Source organism: Panicum virgatum, chromosome 7N (genome assembly GCF_016808335.1).
Source record: "Panicum virgatum strain AP13 chromosome 7N, P.virgatum_v5, whole genome shotgun sequence".
In the NCBI taxonomy this organism is placed as follows: Eukaryota; Viridiplantae; Streptophyta; class Magnoliopsida; order Poales; family Poaceae; genus Panicum; species Panicum virgatum.
This window is the reverse complement of record NC_053151.1, coordinates 1058529-1085000: the sequence shown is the minus strand read 5'-3', so window position 1 is coordinate 1085000 and position 26472 is coordinate 1058529. Positions and strand designations below refer to the sequence as shown.

Below are 26472 nucleotides of genomic sequence, written 5' to 3'. Positions count from 1 at the left end.
TTACTGATATTCGTACTCATCGTACTATCATAGTACTTCATGTTTTTCCTTGTACTCCGCTTCCCTCCTATTCGGTATATTTGCTCGCAATATCTTTGACAAGCATGGCGCATCTGAGCCTGATGTTTTGAATGGTCCTTGAGGGGGAGGGATGAATATCCTTGCAGGGTGTCATCTTTGGCGAGCATCATCCTTCTGAGCCTGAACTTTTGAATGGGGGTGGAGGGGGGGGGACGAATCCGTGCGACGCGGGGCTGGATCTTAGTGGATCGTGGCAGCAAGGCCACTCTGCCACTTACAATGCCCCGTCGTGTATTTAAGTTGTCTGCAAAGGATTCAGCCTGCCGCCCGTGAGGAAGGGAGCTTCGAGGCGGCCTGCCACGGCACATCGGCCGGGCAGACTGAGCCAATGGCACGGGCCCTTGGGCGCGCGAACGCCCTAATGTGGGTCGGGGCGAGCGGCGGGCACAGGCGCCGGTTGCTAGCTTGGATTCTGACTTAATCAACCTTCAAAGGTTGATATTTCTTCTGCTGCTGTAATCAACCTTCAAAGGTTTTTCCATACCAACCACATTTGCCCCCCTACCACGAAATCCTTCAGCAGAAGAATTTGTCAATTCAGGGCTAGATCGGGTTCTTGCAAATCTAGACCTGTTTTGCCCATTCCTGTCATTGACAAAGAGACCATTTGGCACTCTCTTATCCCTTTCAGCTTGCATCAATCCAGCGGAGTGATTTCTTTCAAGCTGTTCAGAGACCTTGGCATTTCCTTGTGCTACATTCACCTTTTGGTACTGAGAATGAGAAACAGAAGGATTAACTGTTCTTGGCAGATTACGACAATGTAGGTCACTTTTCTGAATTGTCTGAGAAGAAGGATAACCATGAAAAACTTCAGTAAGATTAGCTTGATCCACATGAAGATTATCCTGATTAGCAAGAAGCTTAGGATTTTCAACTTTTTTCTTAAATGCTGTTACACTTCTGTGACTGTTTGACAATACAGAAGGAACAACTTTCAGAGGCTGCACATCGACCGGACTTGCAATAGGCACATCAGGGCGACTTCCACTCCCATGTCTTATCCATGTATTTGTGAAGAACTAATCCAATTCAGCAATTAAATCTTCTTTTGGACATTCAAGTAACTTTCCAAGCCTTTTCGCCCCATAAGCAAAAGCATTGCGTATTCTGAAGTAATTGCCTGCAGAACCAAATGTCAACTCAACAAATGACAAATTTTTGTTGTCCTTGTACAGAATAAACTTCTCATTAAACAAATAAAAAAAAGTGGTAGTCATCCAATCCATAAACTTGAATCCTCTTAAGAGACAGAATCAATCATTATTAGTATCAAATGGCCAATAAGACAAAATATTGACAGGGTTACTTTTCAGAGTATGCAAACACAACAGGGGAAAATTTAATATTTAAGTGCTAGACAGTCAAAGTAAGATAGATTTCTTCTGTAAACTACGAACTCAACATATGTAAGAATGAACAAAAGTATTGACAGATACAGCTATCGCAACACTGTTCAGGGAGGTCCTATTAAAGGTCACAAAGAATGATGGTTCTTAACTTCACTGGTTTGATTTGCTGGCCACTTATGCATATATCAGTAGAACACATAAATTACACAAGGAGGTAACATAGCAATCAATTAACACATGCACAGTGGATGAATTACAGATATCATTGCATCCCATTCAAAAATCCTTAAATCAAACGCAGTACACCATCAATTTCATGGAAATAGGTGAACCAAAGAACATTTACTATGTTCAATTCACCTATAGGATGATCTATAAGTAGGCTCATAGTTACCTTTGCTGACACTTCTTCCAAGATTGTTGTTTGTGCGTAAAGGATCAATAACATTGAATTGTTTGGAAACAAATGGTTGACCCTGATTATCCTGGGTGTGAGGCATAACTCCATACGCAGAACTACACGTATCCAGGAAGGACTTGTTCAGCAAACATTCACCACTATCCTTCCGCGGAGGTTCCGCTGCATGACATAACATGAATGATCACAAACTCAATCACTGATCTATCAAAACAAAGTGGCACATACAGATTACCAGTCATATCTGGAAGTGAACTTATAGGAACTGGCCCCCACAAGCTCAAACAAAATTTCTCCCAATCAAAGTTGCTGAAAAATTCTAAGAAACGGTACAAAACCTGCACAAGCACAAACAGAAAATAAGCATTGGCTTCATATCAGGATATCCGAAAGAGAAGAGAGTGAGTCACCTCAAGAGGTCCAGTAAAAGAATTGTTGAATATATGAAATATGTACAGAACCAGTGTCTCCAATGCGTAGGTAGATATAAGACCATGGTGAGCTCCAAGAATACGACTCTCGTAGAAACACCATGCCTTTATCAATATGATACTCCGCTTGAATAAATGATTTCGGCTGATCAAGTTGTCGATCTATTAAAATGTGGAAACATTACAAGAGGTAGGGATAGAAAAATCAAGCATATTTGAGCCAGCTACTAGATGCAACAAGCACAGTTATTCAACTCAATATAAAATTCTTACAGTATTAACATATAAATGGTAAATTTTTGAGCAACTTGTCTGCACATACAAATTATTCTATATTTGAAAATAAGAACACACATCTTCAAGAAAACAAAGTGTACATAGTCCACCGACTTGATTGAATGAGATGTCGACAACGATGTTTTCCACAAGACACTTAATAATCTTGACCTGTGCATGATACATGATACATATGAGAAAGACTAAAATGAGTGAAAAGCAAAATAATACAAGTGCCAAATAATTAAAGGTGACACAATCCGCAAAAGAAGATAAGGAAGGGGAGCGAGAAAATGCCATTGGATGCATTTTATTGTACATAGAACCTAGAAGTGTCATCAAATGCATAATCTTCTGGAATTCTATAGCATAGCTATTTTGCCACACCATATTGTGCAAAGGACGGTGTAGAAGCAGAAATGGCTATATTACTAAACTGAACTTTGGCTCAAGATATTGTTAGTTTCTGTTCTGCCTCCATTCATATAGCACAAAGTACTATTGGCAACTTCTGGTAATAACTTCAACAGGATTGTAAAGTTTTAAATGCAGGAACAATGCTAAATGAAACTCCAACATATGTACATAGTTAGAACTTAGCAGAGGAGCAACTCCATTTGGAGGTAATTCTGGTGCCTATACAGCAGTAAAATTATATTAAAAAAACATGCTGGAATTGTCACATTGAAAAATACCTCTGCCTGAATATACTGGACTTCTTTTACATGAAATTCATCATTTTCACTCTTCTCTTCACGCTCCAATGCATCCCGGACAAGGTTTGCCCAAATCTCCTTTAATTCTTCACTATTACTAAAAGCAGTGACATCAATGTCACCATCAGGTAAGTAAGTCTTGAGAGGTACTGAACCAAAGGTAAAAACCTGTAGAGATAAAGAGATCAATTCTCTGTGAAGCACATCTAATCAACTGGACAATTGAACACTGAGGATAAGGGCAAAGAACTTCAAAAACACTAGTGCAAAATTCCCCTAGGCATGCATAAGACTTACGGAAAAGTCTATTTCAATCATCCAATAAACATGACATAAGGTAAAAGTGGTATCTCAGTGCACCTGCTAGGCGGTATGGCAAATGCTCATGCCATCAGGCAATCCAGAATTTTCAGACATTTAGCTATTGATATATGACTAGAATTACTAGAACTCTTCTGGCTAAGACATGCAAGTTTCTCATATCGTATTATTGGCAGAGACCAGCTCTGTGGTTCCACGAAACTTCAGTAACATGGTACTGGATGTGTGCAATACCCCATGTCACAGGAATGTGTATGAAAAGGGAAATACAGTTCGACTACATAAGTGTCCAGGATCTCTATTCCTACTCTTCCCCCAATGCACTTTTTTTTTGCCAATCATCCCCACTCTTTGATCTTTGATGCTTGTATACAGGTGTTCAAATATCAGATGTAGAAGCATGTGTGTAAGGTGACCAGCATCCCTCCTGCTCTTCTGTAACCACCCATTTTCAGCAAGCTCTTGCTCCAGAATCAACTTCGGTAGGTCAGACAAACATTTGAGAAACAGAAAGCAAAGCAACCATTACTCAAGTCAGTTCTACAATAGCAGTTTCATCTATCCATCCATACATCAGTCCTCACCGACATATACAAGAGCCTTCTACTTCAGGCAGACGCTATTTCCTATTGCTACCTGCGGGGAGCAGTCGGACCAGTTGGTAACCAGGTAGTATACCTGACAAGAGAGGCAGTTCATGATAAGCCGCTGCACGTAGTGGTAGACGGCCAGCCTCCGGCCCTCGGAGTGTGCGTTGGGCTGGATGCGCGCAATCAGCTCCGCCGTGCGGCCCTCCGCAACCGCCCAGCGCTCGGGATCGAGTCGCCGTATCACCCGGGCGGACGCATTGGGCAGGAGCCCGTTGGGCACCATCCCCATGCGCGCGCCAACCAATTCACCCTCCGCCTCCGCCTAGCGGAGCCAAAACCCTAGACCACGACACCAGCGGCAGCCGACCGCCGAGCACCCCCGCAGCAGCGGGCTACAACGGCGTCGAGTGGCTCAGAGCACGGAGCCGCCGCCCCTGGCGCAAACCGAGCGAGCGCACCGCGGGTCTGAGCTGTTGTTGCCGGGCCTCCACCACCAGGCTCCGCGCCTAAGCTCGATGCTCCATCTTCGCAACGCCGCCTACAAGTGCCCAGTTGCGGCGGCCTTTGCTGCCGGCGGTGGTGTTGTCGGTCGAAACCCACCGGCAAGCAGCGACAGGCAACACGAAGAGCCGGGAGGTTGCCGGGGCGCTGGCAGGCACTGCTCCCTTGTCGACGGCTTGTTGAAGACGCAGGGCGTGCCACCTGACCTATACCCGATCAGGAAGGTGCAAACGTGCTTGCAACGATTAGCCTGCATACACAAACACGTGGAAACGTAGGTCCGAGCCGTGGTCGGCTCCCCGGGACGACTCTTGCATCGGCTTTAAAGAGCCGATCGAGTCCCGGTATCAGATTGGATCTGTTTGCATCCGGGTATTGATAAATAAAGCGAATAACTATAAAGCTGCTTCAATTAAATCTAACTAATCTAATCCACGATGGTAAAAGCTTCACTGCTAGATCGGAACATCCTACACGTGACTGGGCCTAATGAACGTAACAGATAACTAAACCAAAACACAAAACAGAGGCCTAAGAACTAGCAAGAGCCGATTCCCGGAACAATCCCTATTAAGGCTAAGATAAAGCATCTAGTACACCACCGGATCATCCAACCCGTTTACAAGGCCTAACCTAGCAGATATTACGCCAACTCTTAGAAATAAGAGCAAACCATAACAAACTAGATCTACTAGACATAAAAGAAGCAGGGTGTTGTCTCTGTGCAACTAATTCTATGCGACAAGAACTAGCATAAGATTGAAACGTGACTGCACAGAGACAACATGATATTCGTAGATGATAAGCAATGAAACACAATAGATCTACTAAAGGCCATGCTACGAACATCGAGATAACTAGTACTACTCACCATCAAAAATGCTTCAGTACGAGTAATACCAAGGTAAAAGCAAGAACAACGCTGCCCTGATCGCGAGATGCGATCAGGGCAGCATGGCGCTTACTTGGATGAAACCCTAGGATTAGGGATGGCGATGCGCCGAGATTGTTGTTTGTGAGACATGATGATGTTTTTTTTATAAATAACATAGGGTACATATTTATAGTCCGGAGACTTGGGAAACAATCTAAACTAATCTTGTCCCGATCGGACTCTATCTCTAATCTTGAACTAATTCTATAAATACATGGCCCATGTGGCCCAAATGCTCACGTAGGAGCCGATTTACAAGCTTTTTTAATCTTCTGCTTTAAGCTCATCTTGCTTTCGGCTCATAAATTAATCCTGTTAATTTATGGTGATAACACATGCCCCTCTGGTTTTGGCAATGATAGTTCCAAAACAACTCCGTCGCTTCATCTTCCCATTAATACTCATTAAACACACTGCAACCACCAAGGAAGACGCAACGTCTCTGCAACTGGCTCCTCGTAGAACGTGAAACTGTCGATCCGTCTTCCATCTTTTCACTATTTAATCTCACCCCAAATCGGCTCTTCTTCACGGCAAAACTCCTTCCTCCCAAAGCCAGTAGCGTAGGAAAAAACCCCAATCCTCCAGCACCAGTAGCCATGGCGATGTCTTCCTCCTCCGACTCCAACTCCTTCGGAGACTTTTCCTTCTCCTCTTCTCCTTCTTCTTCCCCCTTCCCTGCTTCTTCCATCGACTCCATTCCGGAGAGTTGGGAGCCGACGCCGGAGTGGGACCCAACCACAGCGTATGAAGCGCTGGCTCCTCTGCACTGGGATACAGAGAAGTTCGACTTCGGGGTCGTCTCCGAGGAGGACTAGCCCGAAACTGAAGGAGAAGACCTCCGGCTCCTGTTCCAGGAGGAGTCAGAGAGCAGTGACGAGGAAGACCCCTCTTCGGACGGAGTCGACTCCTCCTCGGAAGAGGAGATCGACTCCCCCTCCGACGACGACGAGCCGATGGGCGGAAAGCCCTTTCGGTTCCTCGGGTCCTCCGAGGAGTACAGCGAGGAAGAAAACAGTGGTGGCGACGACGGCAGGAGCGACCTCGGGTCCGTAGGCAGCAGCAGTGCCTTCAGCAGCGATGACGACGACGACGACAGTGACGACGGCGGCGATGCGTCGGCCCGGAGTCCCAAGCGTCGTAGGTACTAGGTACCTACGAGCAGTAGAAATAGGTAGTATCGTAGGGGTAGGATCACAAAGCCGAAGGATTAATTCCTTTGTAACAATCGGCTTTTCCTTGTAATGATCTTTCTTTTAATGAAATCAACTTCCCCTTTAATTCTGTGTGTCCGATTACTCTCCAAAAAAGCCGATGGCAACGCATCAGGCTTCTATAAATATCTAAGAGCCGACGAAATTCAAACTAGAAGCAATCCGCACAAGAGTAGAGTATCACTTCCACCTTGAACCGAGCTCGAAACAAACTCTCAAATCCGAACGAAATTCGAAAACCAAGCTCTACAAATTCGAGCAAGAACTCTCCAAGCACCCGGAATTCGAATCAGAACCCACAGCAACCAAACCCCAAGTCAACGGATCTGTACCATGGCAGATTCTGCAGCTCGGACGACAAGCTCTGCAATCGATGATGCGGCAATCTGCGGCCTGAAGGTAATATTCGGCCTAATCCTTTAGTTTTCTTCAGCTTACTAAGCCCCTGAAACACTAAACTCTGAAACATGACACCATATGCATACTTCTAAATTTCTGAACTTCAGGTGTCAGACATTCTTCTGCCACATCCTTCCAATCCAAAATATTTCTGTCTTGGCCCACGAACTTTCGAAAACCCCATAGATTTGATCTCTTGGGAAGCAAATAGGATCCCTTTTGTGAGTCAAAACATCGATCTGAACCTCTGGGCCGACTGCTTAAGAGCCTGGCCTAATCCCCCTGAGAGCTGGATTACATGGTACAGCAGAGTAGCAAAAACTTATATGCCCTTGTGGCAGGATTTGAACATAGCCGATGCACTTAGCTTATCATTATCACCCCTTGACAAAGATGAAAATCTTCTGAAAACCATCGGCTATTTCTGGTCTGATGCTCTGAACTGTTTCCTCTTTGGCCATGGACCCATGACTCCTACTCTGCTAGATGTCACCATGATCACTGGCCTAGACATTAGTTCTCCTAATCCTGCTGCTCACAAAATGGCAGAAGTCCCCTTCAAACTTTCTTCCAAAGTTAACTGCACAAACTGGGGCACTTACATGAATCAGCACATGAAAACAAAAGGTCCAGTGACTGAGAAGGAACACACAGCCTTCTTTAATCTTTGGCTAGAGCACTTCATCTTATGTGGTCCTTCTTTAGCTCCAACTAAGAATTACCTTCCCTTGGCCTATCACCTAGCCCATGGCAATCACACCGGCCTAGGCAAACTTTTCCTTGGAGAAACATATAGATATCTCCATTTGATGACATCTAACTTGCTTAACCAAAAGAAACTGAGAACTGGTGGCACTTGGTGGTTTATTCAGTTGTGGGCACAACTGTACTTTCAGCACCAGATTTCGAACTTCCAAGGCCTGACCAAGAACTCTTTTCCTGATGAGAGTGGCAAACCAATTAGATATACTACCTATGGCCAAGCTATATTTAGTCTCCCTGGCAGTAAACTGAATTCAACAGATGCAACAAACTGATTCAAAGTTTTCTACAAAGGATTGGATAATCCACTCTATTTCCCATTTACTGAATCTGAATCCTTTGAGAACCCAACTGCCTTCAGATTAGACAATTTTGCCGATGACGACAGCACTCGGCATTTATACTCTTTAATGATCCGACCTGGCTTTCTTCCTGTTGGCATTAGCACCTCTAATAGAATTATCAAGCCAGGTTATGAATCTTACCAACCAGTCATAGCAACTCGGCAATTTGGCCTAGGACAGGTCCCTCCCCGCTTCCATATTCACTACTTGGTGGAGAGCAGAGCCGATCTGCCTGATGGTCTCACCAGCTTAAGATGCTACAGCATGTTCGATGACCTCCACATTCCAATACCAGCCGAACTATCCTTTGATCCTTCATCGATCGATTTTAGCACATGGTGGGGAATGTGGAAAACCCATGTATTCAAGAAAGCTCTAGGTCCTCGACTGCAGCAAATTGATCCTGAACATGTAATCCCCGAGGAAGAGGTACTGAATTTATGCACTTTATTCTTTCTAGATTATTCATTCCTCTACTTGACTAATCCTGCTCACCCTGTTAGCAGCAACAGGATGGTCCAGAACCTACGACCAGCAACGGGGAGCCATTCCACTTTCTTCCAACTGCCCCTGACGTACTCTTCTGCAAGGGATCATCACCAATGAAGAAAAGTGATAATGACCATTCAGTCAGGCTTACTTCAGTCGGCTTCCAAACGAAGATAAACTTCTGCAAGTGTTGCCCCCCGAGTCTTGACCAAGAAAAGGAAGATGATTACGAGGCGAGTCATCAAGAAACCAGCACCAACTTCCCCGAGCCCATCAGAGTCCAACACCAACCAGGTGATTCATCTTTTCTGAAACTTCTTCCTTATGCACATATATCCTGGTTGACCGTAATTTTAATTTCAGGACGCAACTGAAGACATCCCTGAACTGACGCTTCAAACGCTCTGACGGATGTGCATGACGAATAGGCTATCACAGTCGAAGCCCCTGTTGTCACCTCCAATCCAACAGGATCGGCTACACCAGAGCCGATCATTACTTCTTGTTCAGAATAGGTAACTTTTATGAGAACCAATTCTAAACCAGCCGATAGCTTCATAAATGCATCTTGCTCTAACTCCAGATATGTCCATAGAGCTTTGATATTTCAGGTTTGCTTTCCTTCGACCCGGTATCAATGGGTCTGACTGTCCCTGGAGCAGAAACACAATCTCTGCAGCAATCGGCTAATTTGGCACATCAGCTTCAACTCATCAAGGATCTACTATCTGCTCCGATCACTGCTCTGGTTGATGAACCCAACAAGATAAAAGAAATTCTCGAGCAGATAGAAACCCAGCTTCCAGAATCACTTCAAGTCAAACTTTGGCCAGCCGGCCATCTCCTTTTCTTCCGAGCAGAGGTGAAGGCAGTTCAACAAAGAATAGAAGCACGTCGTTCTCAAGTCTCTCTGAAAACTGACATAGCTCAAAAGTGCAAAGCCCTCAACCAAAAGAATGCAACTCTGGATGCTAAAGCTGATATCTCCGAGAACACAAGACGACTCAACCTCTTGGAAAAGGAACTGATGGAACTTGAAGAAAAGATCTGCAATACCCAAAGACTAATCCAAGAGGAGAAAGCTTCGATCGCAAACTCTAAGCAGGAAGCCCAAGAAATGACTGAACAGATACGGGCAGAGTTTGCAGAGATAAGCACCTTGAGTCGGCAGATAATATCAGGCGATGACAAGGACGACGAAGAAATCATTGCAAGAGCTGATGTTGTACGTGCAGACGCCATCCATGCCATAGAAAAATTCCTGAACTAGTAGAACTGTTCAGAAAACATTTGACGTGGCCTGTTAAACCTGAAACTTGTACTCATTTAAAAACATCTTAAGTCGATGGTTACACATCGGCTGTTTACTTCTCATATGTATTTTTACTAGCCAACTCAACGTGTTGGCCCCTTTCTTTTTCTTTTTTTTTACTGGCCAACTCAACGTGTTGGCCTATATATTTTTTTTTCCGGCCAACTCAACGTGTTGGCCTATCTCTTTTCTTTTTTTTACTAGTCAACTCAATGTGTTGGCCTTTTCATGATTACAGCCAGATGGATCTCATCGGCTCTTGTTACCCGCTTTCCCACATGCTCGGGAAATACTTCTTGAGGTGTTGACCATTGACAGCAACAGGAAACTTGACGCCGTCCAATTCCTCGAGCATGTATGCATTCCCAGGCAAAACCTGATCAACCTTGTATGGCTCGTGGAAAGTTGGAGACCATTTACCAAACCTTTTATCTTTTGTTCCTAATGGCAATACTGCCTCCCAAACCAAGTCTCCAACCTGAAAATTCTTTGGCTTGACCTTCTTGTTGTACGCACGAGCAACTTTAGCCTTATTTTCCTTGATCTTCTCCAGCGACCAAAGCCTTAGCTCTGTCAGATCCTCCACATTATCGTTCATCAAGGCTGCATACTGTTCAGCTGTCAGATCGTTCTGGAACTCGACACACCTTGATCCAGCCGTAATTTCCCATGGCAGCACGGCGTCTTGGCCGTAGACTAAATGGTACGGCGATGTCTTGGTGGACCCGTGACATCAAATACGATAGGCCCACAAAGCTTCTGACAACACCTCATGCCAGCGCCTGGGATATTCATCGATCTTTCTCTTTATGAGCTTGATGAGGCTCCGGTTGGATGCTTCAGCTTGTCCATTAGCTTGGGCATAATATGGAGATGATCTGATCAGCTTAATTCCCATGTCATCGGCAAACCTCCTGAATTCCTCCGATATAAAGACCGATCCTCCATCGGTCGTAATGGTCTGAGGAATCCCAAATCTGTGAATGATGTGCTCTTTGACAAAGCTGATCACATCTTTTGACGCTACTGACCTCGTGGGCACTGCCTCTACCCATTTTGTAAAATAATCTGTAACAGCTAAGACCCATTGGTGACCCTTGTTAGATGACGGGTTGATCTGACCAATCATGTCCATGGCCCAACCTCTGAATGGCCATGGTTTGATGATAGGATTCATTACTGATGCTGGCACTATCTGAATTTTGCCAAACCTCTGACATGCCTGACATCCTTTGTAATATTTGAAGCAATCTTCAAGCATAGTGGGCCAGTAATAACCCGATCGCCTAATCAGCCACTTCATCTTATGAGCCGATTGATGAGTACCGCAGGCTCCTTCACGAAGCTCATGCAAGAGCCGATTCGACTCTGAAGGTCCCAGACATTTGAGCAGTAGTCCTTCCAAGGTCCTGTAGAACATGTCATCCCCTATCAGAACATACTTCATGGCCTTGAGTCTTATCCTTCTGGGTGCCCCCCGAGCCGAATCCTTCAAATAATTGAAGATATCGGCTCTCCAGTCTCCGGGTTCCAGAAACTGAACCTCCACATCGACTCTATTGGCTGTTTTCTTGTACCCAGAAGTCATCTGTGCCAAATCATTGGCTTCATTGTTCAGAGTTCTGCGTATCCAGTGGAAATTGATGTACCTGAATCGTGACATCAACTCACGGCACTGCATCCATATTGGAAAAAGAGCCTCGCTCTCACATGTATATTCTTCCGTGAGCTGAGAAATCACTAGCTTTGAATCTCTAAAAATTTCCACCGCTTCTGCACCAGCTTCGAGGAGCAGTTCCATCCCTTTGCGAACGGCTTCATACTCCACCAAATTATTGGTGCATGGGGCAGTCATCCTGATGGAAAAGGAGTAAGTTGCCCCTCGAGGCGACACCAACAGAATTCCCACACCACATCCATCATCACAAGCCGATCCGTCAAAAAACATAGCCCAAGTACGAATAAATAATGCAGCAATATCAGTGCTGATCCTGTCTGCAACAAGATCCGCCAGTGCTTGTCCTTTGACCGCTTTTGCAGGCTGATACCGAATATCGAACTCTGACAATGCAAACATCCATTTTCCAAGCCGGCCTTTCAGGACAGGAGTCGACAGCATGTGCTTTATGACATCCGATTTGCATATGACAATTGTTTCTGCCAAGAGCAAAATATGACGAAGCTTTGTACATGTAAAGAATAAGCAAAGGCAAAGCTTCTCGATCTCAGGATACCTGGTCTCGGCGTCCAACATGCGCCTGCTGAGGTAGAAAACCACCCTCTCCTGGCCGTCATGCTTCTGGACTAACACCGAAGCAATAGAAGTGTCACCCACGGATAGGTACACATAGAACGGCCTATCTTGCTGAGGAGGAACCAACACTGGGGGCTTTAACAAATATTCCTTGATTTCATCGAAAGCTTACTGCTGTTCTGCCCCACAGCGAAACTCATCATCGGATTTGATCTTCACTAAACCCATGAACGGTTCAATGCGCCCAGACAGATTAGAAATAAATCGTCTGACAAAGTTAATTTTACCGATGAGCTTCTGCAACTCTTTCTTTGTAGTAGGTGGCTTCATCGTCTTCACAGCTTCTTGACTCTTCAGGCCGATCTCGATTCCCCGTTCATGCACCAGGTATCCCATGAATTGACCAGCCGATACGCCGAAAGCGCACTTCTTTGGGTTCATTTTGAGCCCAAACCTTCGAGTCCGCTCCAAAACTCGACGCAGATCTTCTAGGTGCCCCCAGCTGATTTGGATTTGACCACGACATCATCAATATAAATTTCTACCAGTTTGCCGATGAGATCATGAAAAATGTAATTCATGGCATGTTGGTATGTTGCACCGGCATTTTTCAGTCCAAAGGTCATAACCAAGTACTCGAACAAACCGACTGGTCTGGTACTCTAAACGCGGTCTTGTTCACGTCTTCTGGGGCCATGAAGATCTGGTTGTAGCCGGCATTACCGTCCATAAAACTCATCATTTTGTGGCGAGCAGCTGCGTTGATCAATGTCTCTGCAACAGGCATCGGGTATTCGTCCTTTGGCGTCGCTCTGTTGAGATCTCTAAAATCGACGCAGACATGCCATCGGCCATCCTTCTTTTGTACCGATACCATGCTAGAGATCCATTCTGCATACCGGCACGGCCTGATGAACCCAGCATCCAGCATCTTCTCCACCTCTTTCTTGACTTCTTCTAGGACTTCGGCCTTCATCTGACGTGCTCGTTGCTGAAACGGACGAAATCCTTTCTTGAGCGGGAGCCGATGCTCGACGATGCTTCTGTCTAGACCGGGCATTTCAGTGTAGTCCCATGCGAAACAATCCCGGTACTCTCTCAGCAATGCAATCATCATCTCACGCAAGACCAGATCCAACTTCCTGCTGATAAATGTCGGCCGTGGCTTATCCCCAGGACCGATGTCAACCTCTTCCAAATCGTCAGCTGACGTGAACCCGTATCCTAGCTTGCCGTCGTCTAAAAAACTAGTTGCGAACGCAGGCGAGTCTTCGTTATCGACAAGATCGGCGGCAAACACAGGGAGATGACAAGAAAAATTATTTGGCCAACTGCATGGGCTGGCCGCTTCTATACTTCCATCATCATCCGGAACCAAATAGTCGATGAGTGGCCAACTGCCAAAGCAGGCCATCGTATGTACATGATGTAAAAATTCCGACCCCAAACAGGATTTTTCTATTTTTTGGGGCCGGTCGCTGGGACCGGCCTCTTTATCTCTATTACACCCCGTAGCATGCCAGGATGCATCTACTCTGTGAGGCCGGTGGATAAGACCAGCCTCAGTCCGTTTTTTGTCGCTTCGATCCGATCACAATCTTCCAGGGCGATCCCTAAGATCGGCTCTTGCCCTTCCGCATCCCAGGCGTTCATGTCTGCGAGCGAGACCTCGCTGGAGTCATCTGCACGGACCACCTCCACTTCATCGCCATCCCATTGGACGAGATACTGATGCATTGTAGAAGGGATACAATAGTTGGCGTGAATCCAATCCCTCCCGAGCAATACCGTGTATGTACTTTTGCTGTTGACGATGAAGAACGAAGTCGGGATCGTCTTGCGGCCCACTGTCAGCTCCACATTAAGAACCCCCATTGCCTCTAATGGTTGTCCGTTGAAGTCATTAAGCATCACTTTGGTCTTGATTAGGTCGGCGGAAGAACGACCCAATCGGCGCAGCACAGAGTACGACATCAGGTTGACTGCGGCGCCAGTGTCGACCAACATCCTGTTCACAGGCTTGCCGTCGATGAAGCCCTTGAGATGAAATCCCTTCTAGTGCTTGTAGCTCTTCTCCATGGGCTTCTCAAAGATGATCGGCTGTTGGCCGAGATCCAACTGCGCAACAGGCAAATCCTCCGGTTGAGGTCCCCGGAACTCTGATGGGAGCACGAACACCATGTTCACATCAGCCATCGGCTTTTGTCTGCTTGGGGCGCCACTCTTTTCTTGGAGGGTGCCTTTCCACCCTTCGCGGGTGCTTGACTTGTTCCGCGAGATCCGGACGCGCCTTCCTCAGCATGTCAAGGTACTTTGCTTCTACCTCTTCTAGATTGCGCAAGCGCTGTACCCTGCGCTTCTGCGAGCGATTAAGCCCGTCGGGACACCATCATGGGCAATGGTACTTGTCTTCTTCTGGCTCGGAATCACCCCTGGATGACCGCCTCACATGGTCATCATGATGTGTTCTGGGCCCTAAGCGCTGGAACACCGATGTCTCGTCCTGCTGGCGTCCCCGTGGCTTGCACTCCAAGCAATCATCTATAGTAGGCAATCGGCTCATGCCGGAATTCCCACAGTACCTGAAGAATGGGCAATGCCAGTGGTCGCGTATAGCCTGGTGTCTCCCCAGTGTCCTTCCTGTGCGGTGCTCGTACTCATCTTCTTCCGATTCGTATCAGCGGCGCAACTTGTCCTGGTACTGGTACTTTTCCAGAAGCCGATTAGAAGCAGGAAGCTGATTACGGATGTGATGCACTTGCTCTTTAGTCACATGTTGCTGTTCCAGCTGGTGTTCATCCTGCGGCCGTTTGCCAGAAGCGGCCTCTCTCCTTTGCTTGTCATGGCGGCGCATGGGTCCCGCCATGTTGATCTGGAATGCCAAATTCTGGCCCTCGGATCCGAAATCTGACAGCTCCACCACGTTAGCTTGTGGGAAGGGCATCGTGACAACCTTCATCGTGTGTTGGGCCAGGATTAATCGGCCTTGCTCGATAGCCGATTGAATCTGATGACGCAGCTCCTTGCATTCACCCGTGGCATGAGTGAACGAGTGGTGCCATTTGCAGTACAGCCTTCCCTGCAGCTCTTGTGCCGTCGGTAGCTTGTGATTCTCTGGGAGCTTCAGCTGTTTTTCTTTGAGGAGCAGATCGAATATCTGCTCTGCTTTGGTCACGTCGAAGTCGAATCCTTTCACAAGCCCCTGCTGTTTGACCCACTTGCACGGGACAGGGTTTGCCCCCCGAGTCCACTCTGCCACGGCCACTTCTTGCTCCTCGCCAGAGTCATCAGATTCATCCACCTGGGCCATGTTCACATGGCACTTAAACTTCTCCTGGTACTGCTCAGGATTATAAAGCTCATATGCAGTAAACTTCTGCACCAGGTGCGCCAGAGACGTGAACTCCAACTGGAAAGCTGCATCCTTGATCGGCTTAGCTAGTCCCAGCACTGCCAGATCGACTGCCTCCTTCTCTGTGATGCGCGATGAGTAGCACCGATTCTTGACCTCTCTGAAGCACTGTATGTATTCCGATACAGTCTCTCCTCGCTTTTGCCTGACTTGGGTGAGGTCGGCAATTCCAGCTTCAGCAGCTTCTGAGTGATACTGAGTATGGAATTGATCTTCCAGCTGCCTCCAAGTTCGAATCGAATCTGGGGCTAATGACGTGTACCATCCAAAAGCTGGGCCTGTAAGAGATTGGCCGAAGAAACGGACCTCAGCGGATCCGAGACCGAGATCATCCCAAGCTGTGTTAAGTATCGGCTCACATGCTCTATGGAGCTGGCTCCTTCTGACCCGTTGAACTTGGTGAACTCAGGAAGCCGATACTTGGGAGGCAACGGGATCAAGTCGTAGTCATTTGGATATGGCTTGTAATAGCCGATCGCTTTCCTCTTGGGCAGGATGCCGAACTGGTCTCTCAGTATTGCACTGACCTGCTCCACACTAAGAACTCCTGGGGCCGATGGCTCAGCACTCGGCCCAGTAGCGTACTTTGCCAACCACGCTTGTTTCTCCGCGTCTGCTCCAGAAGCTCCTGGGTTTACCATCTGCACCGAGCGTGTTGGATTGACGCTGTCAGGGATGTAGGCTGTAACACCCTAATTTAAATTTCAGCTTTTATTAATAAATTTAATTGGCTTTACTTAATTTTCTAAGGTTTATTATGTTTAAGCTCGCATTTAATCCAATTTTGTTTCTCAAGTAATTAAAATTTTATCTAGGTTTAAATCTTGTTGTTGCATTCATGCTGATGCATAGTTTTTAATTGAGTGAGTGTGGTTTGAATTCAAACTTGTATTTGAATTCAAACATTTTTGTTTGTTTTAGAAATGGAATAGAAAAGAAATAGAAAGGGAACCAGCCCAAAACCCACACTGACCCGGCCCAAGAACCCCACCGGCCCAGTCCTTCCCTCTTCCACCTCCCTCACTCGTGCGGGCCCAGTCCGCTCTCCCCGCTCGGCCCGCACCCGGCAGCCCGAGCCGGCCCAGCACGCGCCCCACCCTCCACGCGCGGCCCAGCCCAGCGCGTCGCTCACCCCACACGCGCGCGTCTCAGCCTAGCGAACACAGCAGAACCCCGCTGACAGCCCGGGCCCGCTGTCAGCCCCGTCTTCCCCGCCGAGCTGCTCCTCTGCTCCGCTCCGTCCGCTCCGCGAGCTCCGTTTTCCACTGCCCGTGGCCCCACTCCACCCCCCCGTGCGCGCACGGACCCGCTCCATCCCGCGCTCGCGCACGGACCCACACACCAGCCTCACCCGCGCCCTTCCCTTCTAGAAACCAGCCCGGGATCGGATGACGACTCGATCCCGAATCACGGCCGCGTTTCTCGCCGGACTTTCCCTGGGCGCGCCTCCCCGAGATCCCCGGCCTTACCCTTTAAATGCCCCACGACCCCTGCAGCCCATGTCCACCCCGCCAGTGCCGCCACCGTAACCCTAGCCACCCCTGCGCCACAGCTCCACCGCGCAGAGGTCTGCGCCGCCGGGATTCAGCCGCTCCGCCGCACCAGGGCCCCGTCCCGGGAGCGCACCGGCTCCGCCTCGACTTCTGGAGTTTCCCCGGGCCCGCTGCACTCCGCTCCGATCCCTGCATCAACCTCATCACCAACCTCCGCCATACGCCGCTGCAGGACCCCATCGCCGGCGCCGCTACGTCACCTCTCCGTCCACTACAACCCCTCGGTGAGCACCCCAGAGCCCCTCGCCTCCGTTTGCGCTACTCCAATTAGGCCGTAGGCTACTCTGACGCGCTGGGCACCGCACACCGTCGATGCTCTGTCGCACACACCCGCCACTGCCGCCGCACCCACCGTCCCGAACCCCAATCCGCTGCTCTGAGTGGCCAGGTGGACTACGCATGCCATGGCGATGCCCCACGGCCAAGCCCCGGCCCGATTAGTGCTCTGTAGCGCCCGTTCCGCCAGCTCCGGCCGAGTGCCGCCACGGAGCTCTGCTCCGGCGACGTCTCGCCGCCGCTCCGCGCTTCCCTTTGCCTGTAGCCGCCCGATCCGAATCCTATGGCCCAGATTAGATCGTAGGACGAATAGATCTGACCCGCCAGATCCGAATCCTACGGCCGAGATCTGTAGATAACGGTTCGCCTGGAGTTTTTGCCAAAGAGCCCCCCAGTTTCCTAGGAATTAACCCGCGGTCCATCTGTATAGAAAACTAATTACAGTTCGGCCCAGAAACTTGCACGGACCCCCCTCGGTTTTTCTCGCAGATAAGCCCCTAGATCTTGTTTTAGCTCTAGTTTATGCGTTTTAGCTCCGTTTTAGGCGTTCTTTATGTCCACGCGATCATTGTGATGCGTAGAATAGTTTTAGACTAGTTTAGTGTGTTGTTTTTATGTATTGATGTACTGTTTCCTAGCTTTTGTTAGTGTTTGCTTGTATGTTTATGTTGTGCATTGTTTTGGCCATGTGTTCGTGAGTAGGCGTTGAGCTACCGGAGGAGACCCAGTACCAGTACCCAGAGCAGCCGTCTTCCGACCCGTTTGAGCAGCAGCAGGAGCAGTACGAGGAAGGCAAGTATAACATGAACAACCTATCACTTTTAAATACACTTTCATACTTTATTTTAATACTGTATGCCTATAAGGATTTCCTAGCCACATTTATCCTTTATATAATTACCTTGGGTTGCATTTTGGTTAGTTGTGCTAGGTGCCGCTCTATAACACACTTGGTCCTTTTTAATTAATTTGATTAATGGTTTATGCAACTTAATTCTGAGGGTGGCCCTCTGTGTGGCTTGAGTGGCTCACGTCTCGTTAAAAATTGGTTTTGTTTGAAACATGGTTTAGGGGGGCCAGCACGGTGCTTAGTGCTTGGCTGGCCACTCTCCATAAGGACCGGTTCATAGAGCGACAACCTGGGACAACAGCGCTACCACAAGACTGGAATGGGACGGTCTTGGCTTACTAATTAGGTCTTTTTGGTTTGGAGTAACTTACCTGCGGGGCAAAGGGTGGTAAGCTTCAATGGTCCCTGCTCCTCCGGCTGGTCTGTGCTTGGTTTGCGCACCTGTGCTTGTACCCCCGTGAGGTGGGCCCCATCGTCGCCGATCCAACTCTTCACGGTTACGCCTTACCAACGAGATTCTTTGTAACGGCCTCGTAGTGAGTTTGCTAGCCATCTCACCTAAGGAAGTGTGATGAACAACTAGCGTAGCTCACGACTTGTGGGTAAAGATGTGCAACCTCTGCAGAGTGTAAAATTGGTATACTAGCCGTGCTCACGGTCATGAGCGGCCCAGATCCTCCTTTTGATTAGTGGGGTTATCTTCCTTTGACGAGGCAGGTTTCCCCGGGTGGCTTGGTTTGGTTTGGTTCTCAGTAGTTTCTTAATTAATTCTGATTAATTACTATGTAACTGGGTTAATGGTAATTCATCAACTCGTAGTAAATAGCTTTAATAAAATTTTGCCTAGACTTAAAAGCTAATGCAGTTGAGTCAGCCAACCTTAGAGCCTCATAGTTTGTGTTATACTTGTTGAGTACAAGTTGTGTACTCACTCTTGCCTCTTCTCTACTTTTTCCTCTTGGATACGCTACTGCTGCTCAGTTCCTGCTGACGCGAGGGAGTTCGCTCAGCGCTACCAGGACTACGAGGACTTCTAGGCGTTCGTCTCCCAGTCGACGTCCCTGTGGTGCCCTGCTCAGCTTCGGAGAGTTTTTATCGTATTTTGTACTTCGCTTCCGCTGTATCAGACATCTTTGTCATTAATGTAATAAATAACATTTGTACTCGCTTTATTATATCTTTTTACGTGATATGTGCTGTGATATACTGTTCATTCTGTTTGTATATACGTGTGACTTGATCCTGGCACGTATATGATTGCTCGGTTTATGTCCTTTTATAAACCGGGTGTTACATAAGCGCACGTATAGCCGTGCGGAATCTCCTTGGGTGGCTCGGTGAGGAATTGGCCTTCTCCAGGATCACCGCCGATCTTGTGGACGATGTAGATCGGCGAATTTTGTGGTTTTGGAGCCGCAAATGAGAACGGCAATAGCGGCCTAGAATGCAGTGCAGCTTCCTCTGTGTGACTCCCCAGGCTTGGTCCCGATGGAGAGTACTGGTTCTTGATTATCTCCTGGATGACGCGATGCGCCACGCGCTCGAGCTCGTTCATCAGGCTCTGAGAGTGCCGATGAAGCGTATGGGCCACCATGTAGTTCATCTCCTGACGCAGGGCCCTGGTGCGCTCTTCTGATGGTACAGACAAATCTACGTTGTCGAGAGCGCCTTCAGGTGAGAACCCCTTCCACTTAATGCCGTGGTTCCGGGTTCTCTCAAAAGAGCCGATGAGATCGGCTTCCAACAGAGCTTTGATCTCATCATACTTCTTCTTGTGTTCAGGAGGGAGCTCTTCATACGTGATGGGCTTGGGAGCGGGTTCTTGATCTTGAGCTCCAGACATTGTTGCAGTGGACGTTGTTGTCGAGAAGTGTCCCACCAGGCGTGCCAGAATGTGTTGTCGGTCGAAAACCACCGGCGAGCAGCGACAGGCAACACGAAGAGCCGGGAGGTTGCCGGGGCGCTGGCAGGCACTGTTCCCTCGTCGACGGCCCGCAATTCCAGCACACGCCGCGGCTTGTTGAAGACGCAGTGCGTGCCACCTGACCTATACCCGATCAGGAAGGTGCGAACGTGCTTGCAACGATTAGCCTGCATACACAAACACGTGGAAACGTAAGTCCGAGCTGTGGTCGGCTCCCCGGGACGACTCTTGCATCGGCTTTAAAGAGCCGATCGAGTCCCGGTGTCAGATTGGATCTGTTTGCATCCGGACATTGATAAATAAAGCGAATAACTGTAAAGCTGCTTCAATTAAATCTAACTAATCTAATCCACGATGGTAAAAGCTTCACTGCTAGATCGGAACATCCTACACATGACTGGGCCTAATGAACGTAACAGATAACTAAACCAAAACCCAAAACAGTGGCCTAAGAACTAGCAAGAGCCGATTCCCGGAACAATCCCTATTAAGACTAAGATAAAGCATCTAGTATACCACCGGATCATCCAACCCGTTTGCAAGGCCTAACCTAGCAGATATTACGCCAACTCTTAGAAATAAGAGCAAACCATAACAAACTAGATCTACTAGACATAAAAGAAGCAGGGTGTTGTCTCTGTGCAACTAATTCTATGCGACAAGAACTAGCATAAGATTGAAACGTGACTGCACAGAGACAACATGATATTCGTAGATGATAAGCAACGAAGCACAACAGATCTACTAAAAGCCATGCTACGAACATCGAGATAACTAGTACTACTCGCCATCAAAAACGCTTCAGTACGAGTAATACCAAGGCAAAAGTAAGAACAACGCTGCCCTGATCGCGAGACGCGATCAGGGCAGCATGGCGCTTACTTGGATGAAACCCTAGGATTAGGGATGGCGATGCGCCGAGATTGTTGTTTCTGAGACGTGATGATGTTTTTTTATGAATAACATAGGGTACATATTTATAGTCCGGAGACTTGAGAAACAATCTAAACTAATCTTGTCCCGATCGGACTCTATCTCTAATCTTGAACTAATTCTATAAATACATGGCTCATGTGGCCCAAATGCTCACGCAGGAGCCGATTTACAAGCCTTCTTAATCTTCTACTTTAAGCCCATCTTGCTTTCAGCCCATAAATTAATCATGTTAATTTATGGCGATAACAGGTGGCCACCGCCGCACCTGACCGCAGAGCCCCCCGCCCTGCCCACACTGCTGGCAGGAGGAGGAAGAAGGAGGCGCGGCAGCGGTAGGAGGTGCGGCGGCGTCGTCATCAGGGATGTGCGGCGGCCACATCAAGGAGGTGCGGTGGCAACATCAAGGAGGGGCGACGGCTGCAGTGGGAAGGGGCGGCGGCGGGCTCCTCCTCGCCACCGGCACGAGCAGCAGAAGGAAGAGGATGGAGGCACGGCAGTGACGCGAGAGAGACGGAGGGAACCGTGATGTGCTGTGTCAAATGGCCACAAAATTTCAGTGTCTTTGGGCAAAGACCATATTTTTTTAGTGTCCTAAGGCAAAAACCACCTTTGAAGAGTGTCCCCCAACAAATTTTCCCTTGGTTTGGGCCTCGTGGGGATGTGTTGAGGCCTGAGGAGCGTCTCAGACACTTCGATGAGGCGTGCGTGGCCGCGTAGGCAGCCGGCAATGTGCTTTGGCTCGAGCGGGGCCTCGAGCCCTCGAGCGGGAGCAGCAACCATGCAACGCAGTCGGAACTGGATGCTCGTGGAACGAGGATTTTCGGAAGTTTTGCTTTGTTACTCGATTGATGAATTCATGCTTAAATCCTAGTGTAGGTAGAAGAAGAGAGGAAGGCCTTGATTATCCTATAAGCCGGGAATCCTTCAAACTTGTGAACAGTGGCGGAGCGAGCAACCAGCATGGCATTTTGGTTAATTTATATCTAAAAAATCAAAATAATTTATCTTTATCTCTATCTCTACTATTTCTAAAACAAGTAATGTTTTTTTATCTATCAATCGAAATCCTATTACGAGTCTAGCAATATTACCTATAGCCAGAGGCGAAGCCAGACCACGGAACCACTGGGGTCGGCTCCCTTAGACACTGAGGTCTTAAACATGAATGAATAGTGTTGAACAGTATGTTTCCATTGAATTTAGCAAATTCCATCGGGGTCTGGCGACCCCGGTGGCACAAGGCAGCTTCGCCACTGCCTGTAGCAATGCATGGGCACTATGCTAGTTATTCTATATGCTGGTAATCCTTCAACCTTGTGAACAGTGTGGAGCGTGACTTGAAATAAACGGGGCCAAATTACTCATTGACAATGAACAACTACATAAGTGCTAGATTAAACGAAGTGTTATTAGCTTATAACTATAAATATACTGGTGGGTGGTGCTGCTTTGTTGTGAGAAAAATATTGTTGGTTGGTTGGAGAAGCAGCCAGCAGAACAGAGAGGGGGGGAGCCCAGTATGGGCACCACCGTGCTCCACCAGTGCTTGTGAAGAATGTTCCCTATGTTTTATAGTGTGGAAGAAAACTGCATTGTTGGTTTTAACTAGGAGCGGTAAAGAGTCGTCAAATTTTGCTTAGATAATCTAAAGGTCTGGTCCTAAAAGGATCAGGCTCTAATTTTATAATTTTGAGCTAAAAAATTTAAAGGTCAAGTTGAGCACTAGGTTGTTATCAAACTTCCGTCCCTGTTGTCCAGCTGCCAATATTCATTTCATACCCCTAGCACAATCTGTTATCTTTCCAGCTAGACTATAAGGGTAACCTCAGGTTCCCACGTAAGAACTACTTTCCGATCTGGATGGTCGAGAGCAAAGTTCCAATCCAGCAATCACAATGAGCACCATTCCTCGTGGCATTCAAATGCTGACCTTAGTTTTTGCCATCACCGCGAAAGAAATGCTTTGTTGCCCGAGCAGAGAGCACTTTTGTCAGAGATACACAACATCATCCGCAATTTTCCACACTAACAACATCGATCAGTGCATCTCTGTAAAATCATATGGCGCTTTATGCAGCTGTCAGTTAAGTTTCCACTTGTGATAATCTTTCTGCTGATAGTCCTTCTAGGATGTCTCTGCAAGTGCAGCTGTTCTGGTCCTGTGACGTTTTTGTTTGCACTGCCATCATTTTTTATCCTCTACTTCGCTTAATCCCAGCTTCAATTGGCTTGTTAGAGAGATCTTCGATTATACCGGCTTGAATTGGCTTGTTAGAGAGATCTTCGCTTGATTTGCCAGTAGATTGTACGCTCTCTTAATTTAACAATCTCCTATTCAAATAATCTATTTAAGACTTTCGATTGGATCTACATCCATCGAGTTCAACCCTACCGGGCCATATTCTAACCTACGAATTTTGTGGATGATGGACCTTCTGCACCTTTTCTGAAACCTCGTTCTAAAATTCTCATTCTGACAAAGTTATTCGCACACAGTGTTGCCGCTGGCGCCGCCCACGCCACACACGTCAGTCTGCTACGCCAGTTGGACACGACGACTCAGCCTCGCCCATCATGACGCCTACGCGGTAGACTAACCGTCTACGCCGCAAGCTACGCTACCGTAACAGGCGCCATGCCGATGGGACGGGGCGTTCCTCTCCTCGGTCAGAGAGCCTACAGGGCGATGAAGCTTATCCAGGAAAAGATTCTCGGCCACTAAAGCACCATTAATGCCTCCTGTGCAATATACTATACATCCACGTTGGGCCGACCTGTTGGGGTCCAACACCCGTGTATGCGTCTCCCTTGAACTATAAAAGGGAGGCGCCCGTTAGAAAAGAGGAAGAAGGCCCCGGCAGAGGCCAATATCCAGCCTGGACGGAGGACTCTCTCCACGACTCTCTCACAGAGGATTGACTCATTCCCACACAAGAGCAATACAACACACAGTGGACGTAGGGTATTACGCTCCGGCGGCCTGAACCACTCTAAATCCGAGTGTTCTTGTGTTCTTGCTCCAGAGATCGAACTAAGCCTAGCTGCCCCTCGACTTCATACTCCCTTAGGGTTTAGGCGGGTGCATTCCGCCATCCGGCTGTGGGTTTGCACACCACGACATTTGGCGCGCCAGGAAGGGGACCTCGCGCAGGTGTAGGCCAGATTTCCGCTCACCACCAGGCTTCTGAGGTTGAGCTCATCCTCTGCAACGACGACGAGAAGATGGAGAGAGGCATGGCGTCACCCACGCCGCATTCCCCGGCACCGAGGCGGCAGTGCCCTCGGTGCGGCGGCACACGGCAGCGGCGCCTGCTGTGCGTCGCCACCACGACACCTCAGAGCCGGCGCGGTGGCGCGCAGCGGTGACACCTGCTGTGCGTCACCCTATTATATTTGGCATCGGCTCAAGGTTTTCTCTCAAGCAACCACCGGGGTTCCCCTGCGGCGGCACGACGTCGGCTCAAGGTTTCCTCTCAAGAATGGAGCCTAGAGCCGACGACAGTGACTCAGGGAAGATATCGGTCGCCTTCTCCCTCGCCTGGCCCAAGCCTCTGTTGGTGCTGCTGCAGACAGGCCCCGGCCTCCGCCGCGAGGCGCGGGGGCCCTGTGCCAGCGTCGAGGTGGAGCCGGCGAACGACCACCCTTCTCCACGCTCCGTGCTCGTCCAAACGAGCACTCGTCTTTCCGCTGTGCCAGGGTGTCAAGCCGGCCTCAGCTCACTCTGAGCGGCCATCGGGCTGGCTTCCGACGGCAGCCGGCAATGCCTGGGCCACTCCCATTCAAAGCCAAAGAATTTGTTCCCATGCTATCTGAGCATGAGACAGTTCTTGTGCTGGGAAGGGCCCTGCAAGCTCCCGAGGTGATGCTGGATGATGTTGTACAAGCACGTCCAGGACGCCTTCGTCTCCGATGAGTGAGAGGAACTCCCAAGATGACAGTACCACCCCGGCCAGCAACGAGCATGCCTTACAGGACTACGCTGTAAGTTACCCCTAGGCAGGATTGAGAGCGTTTTCTCCTTTGTAATGATGAGGTACCTACGTGCGGCCCAGAGCAGTAAAGGTCCGCCCTTGTAAACCTGACCTCTGGCTTCCATCGTGCAAGCCATGTATATCGAGTTGCAAAGGAAAGATTTGCTCCCAGTCCTGTCTTTGGGTCAAGTTTTATTTCACATTCCAGCTTACGAACTGTTCTCTCTACTAACCCCCATGCGGCTCCTTTCTCTTGTTGCTACGGTCCAAATTGAGCAAACCGCCTTATCGCCCGGTCCGGGACCTCCCTTACTGCTGGACTGGGGGCCGGACCCCTAGAGACTCACTCAGAAGAAGAGGTGCTTGTATCCTGGGGTGGTTCGAAGTCCCGTGTAGCCGCTTAGCCGGTTCCGTACCCAAAGCCTACACGCTTCATCACTCTGTTACGAGCACCCTAGTACCCGGAGTGATGTGTCTAGAGGCCCGGACCTCGTTCTAGCTTAAGGAGTGGTTTCCTAGACTCTGCTTGATAGAACCGGTTGTATATCTCAAAGGATCGGGTACAGCAGGCTGACTCACTCTGCTAGAGAGGGGTCCGGCTCACTAGGAACCTGGTCCGGTGAAGAGGTACTAGTTCCCTGGGTGGCTCGAAGGCCCGTGTAGCCGCTTAGCTTGGTTCCATACCCTAAGCCTACGCACTTCGCCACCCTGCAACGAGTGCCCTAGTACCCGGAACTGCTGAATCTAGAGGCCCGGACCTCGTTCTAACTTAGGGGCTGGCTCGGAGAGGGACCCGTGGGCACGCTACTAAGCATCTACCTTGAGTCATGTGCAGGTCCAAACGTGTTGACGCAGCAGGTGACCCAATGGATGCACGGCGCTGGACAAGACCCTTACGGCGCGCACCGCTGGGCGCCAGAAGAAGCCAAGTTGCTCACAGTAGTGGCTCCACCTGCGGGTTCGTTGCCTCACCCGAGGCGGGCCCGGGGGCCTCTGTCGGTACCCTGCAGCTAGGGTACCCACTCCTACTGTGCCAAGACTCGCGTAGTTATCCGTAACTACGCCCTAAGGAGCTGAGCGGTCGGACCCCTGGGGTCCGACTCCATCTCACCGGGCCAACGGTCCCGGACCCGCTTCCCGCTTGGGGACGGGTCCG

The 26472-nt window shown here is 48.7% G+C and overlaps 1 protein-coding gene, 1 long non-coding RNA gene and 1 pseudogene across 2 annotated transcripts; 1 reads left to right on the top strand and 2 right to left on the bottom strand.

Moving 5' to 3' along the window:
- Positions 1-1836: 1836 nt before the first annotated feature.
- LOC120681739 lies at positions 1837-2470 on the bottom strand. The gene is made up of 3 exons (XR_005678044.1): positions 2262-2470; positions 2087-2189; positions 1837-2013 (listed from the first exon to the last, which is right to left on the bottom strand). It is a non-coding gene; the product is annotated as an uncharacterized LOC120681739 (long non-coding RNA).
- Positions 2471-2612: 142 nt separating this feature from the next.
- Positions 2613-4489, bottom strand: LOC120682943. The gene is made up of 3 exons (XM_039964950.1): positions 4274-4489; positions 3254-3442; positions 2613-2729 (listed from the first exon to the last, which is right to left on the bottom strand). The coding sequence occupies exons 1-3, from the start codon at positions 4472-4474 to the stop codon at positions 2613-2615; spliced, it is 507 nt and encodes a 168-aa protein (XP_039820884.1). The 5' UTR covers positions 4475-4489.
- Positions 4490-21707: 17218 nt separating this feature from the next.
- LOC120682941 lies at positions 21708-23636 on the top strand (annotated as a pseudogene).
- Positions 23637-26472: the final 2836 nt, after the last annotated feature.

What these genes read in the sequence shown, in the direction of transcription:
- LOC120682943 (XM_039964950.1), bottom strand. Translation starts at nt 4,474, where the DNA reads ATGGGGATGGTGCCCAACGGGCTCCTGCCCAATGCGTCCGCCCGGGTG. An exon ending in TGAACTGCCTCTCTTGTCAG is followed by an intron (nt 3,443 to 4,273) that starts GTATACTACCTG and finishes TTATCTCTACAG; the next exon opens with GTTTTTACCTTTGGTTCAGT. An exon ending in TCCAGTATATTCAGGCAGAG is followed by an intron (nt 2,730 to 3,253) that starts GTATTTTTCAAT and finishes TATCATGCACAG; the next exon opens with GTCAAGATTATTAAGTGTCT.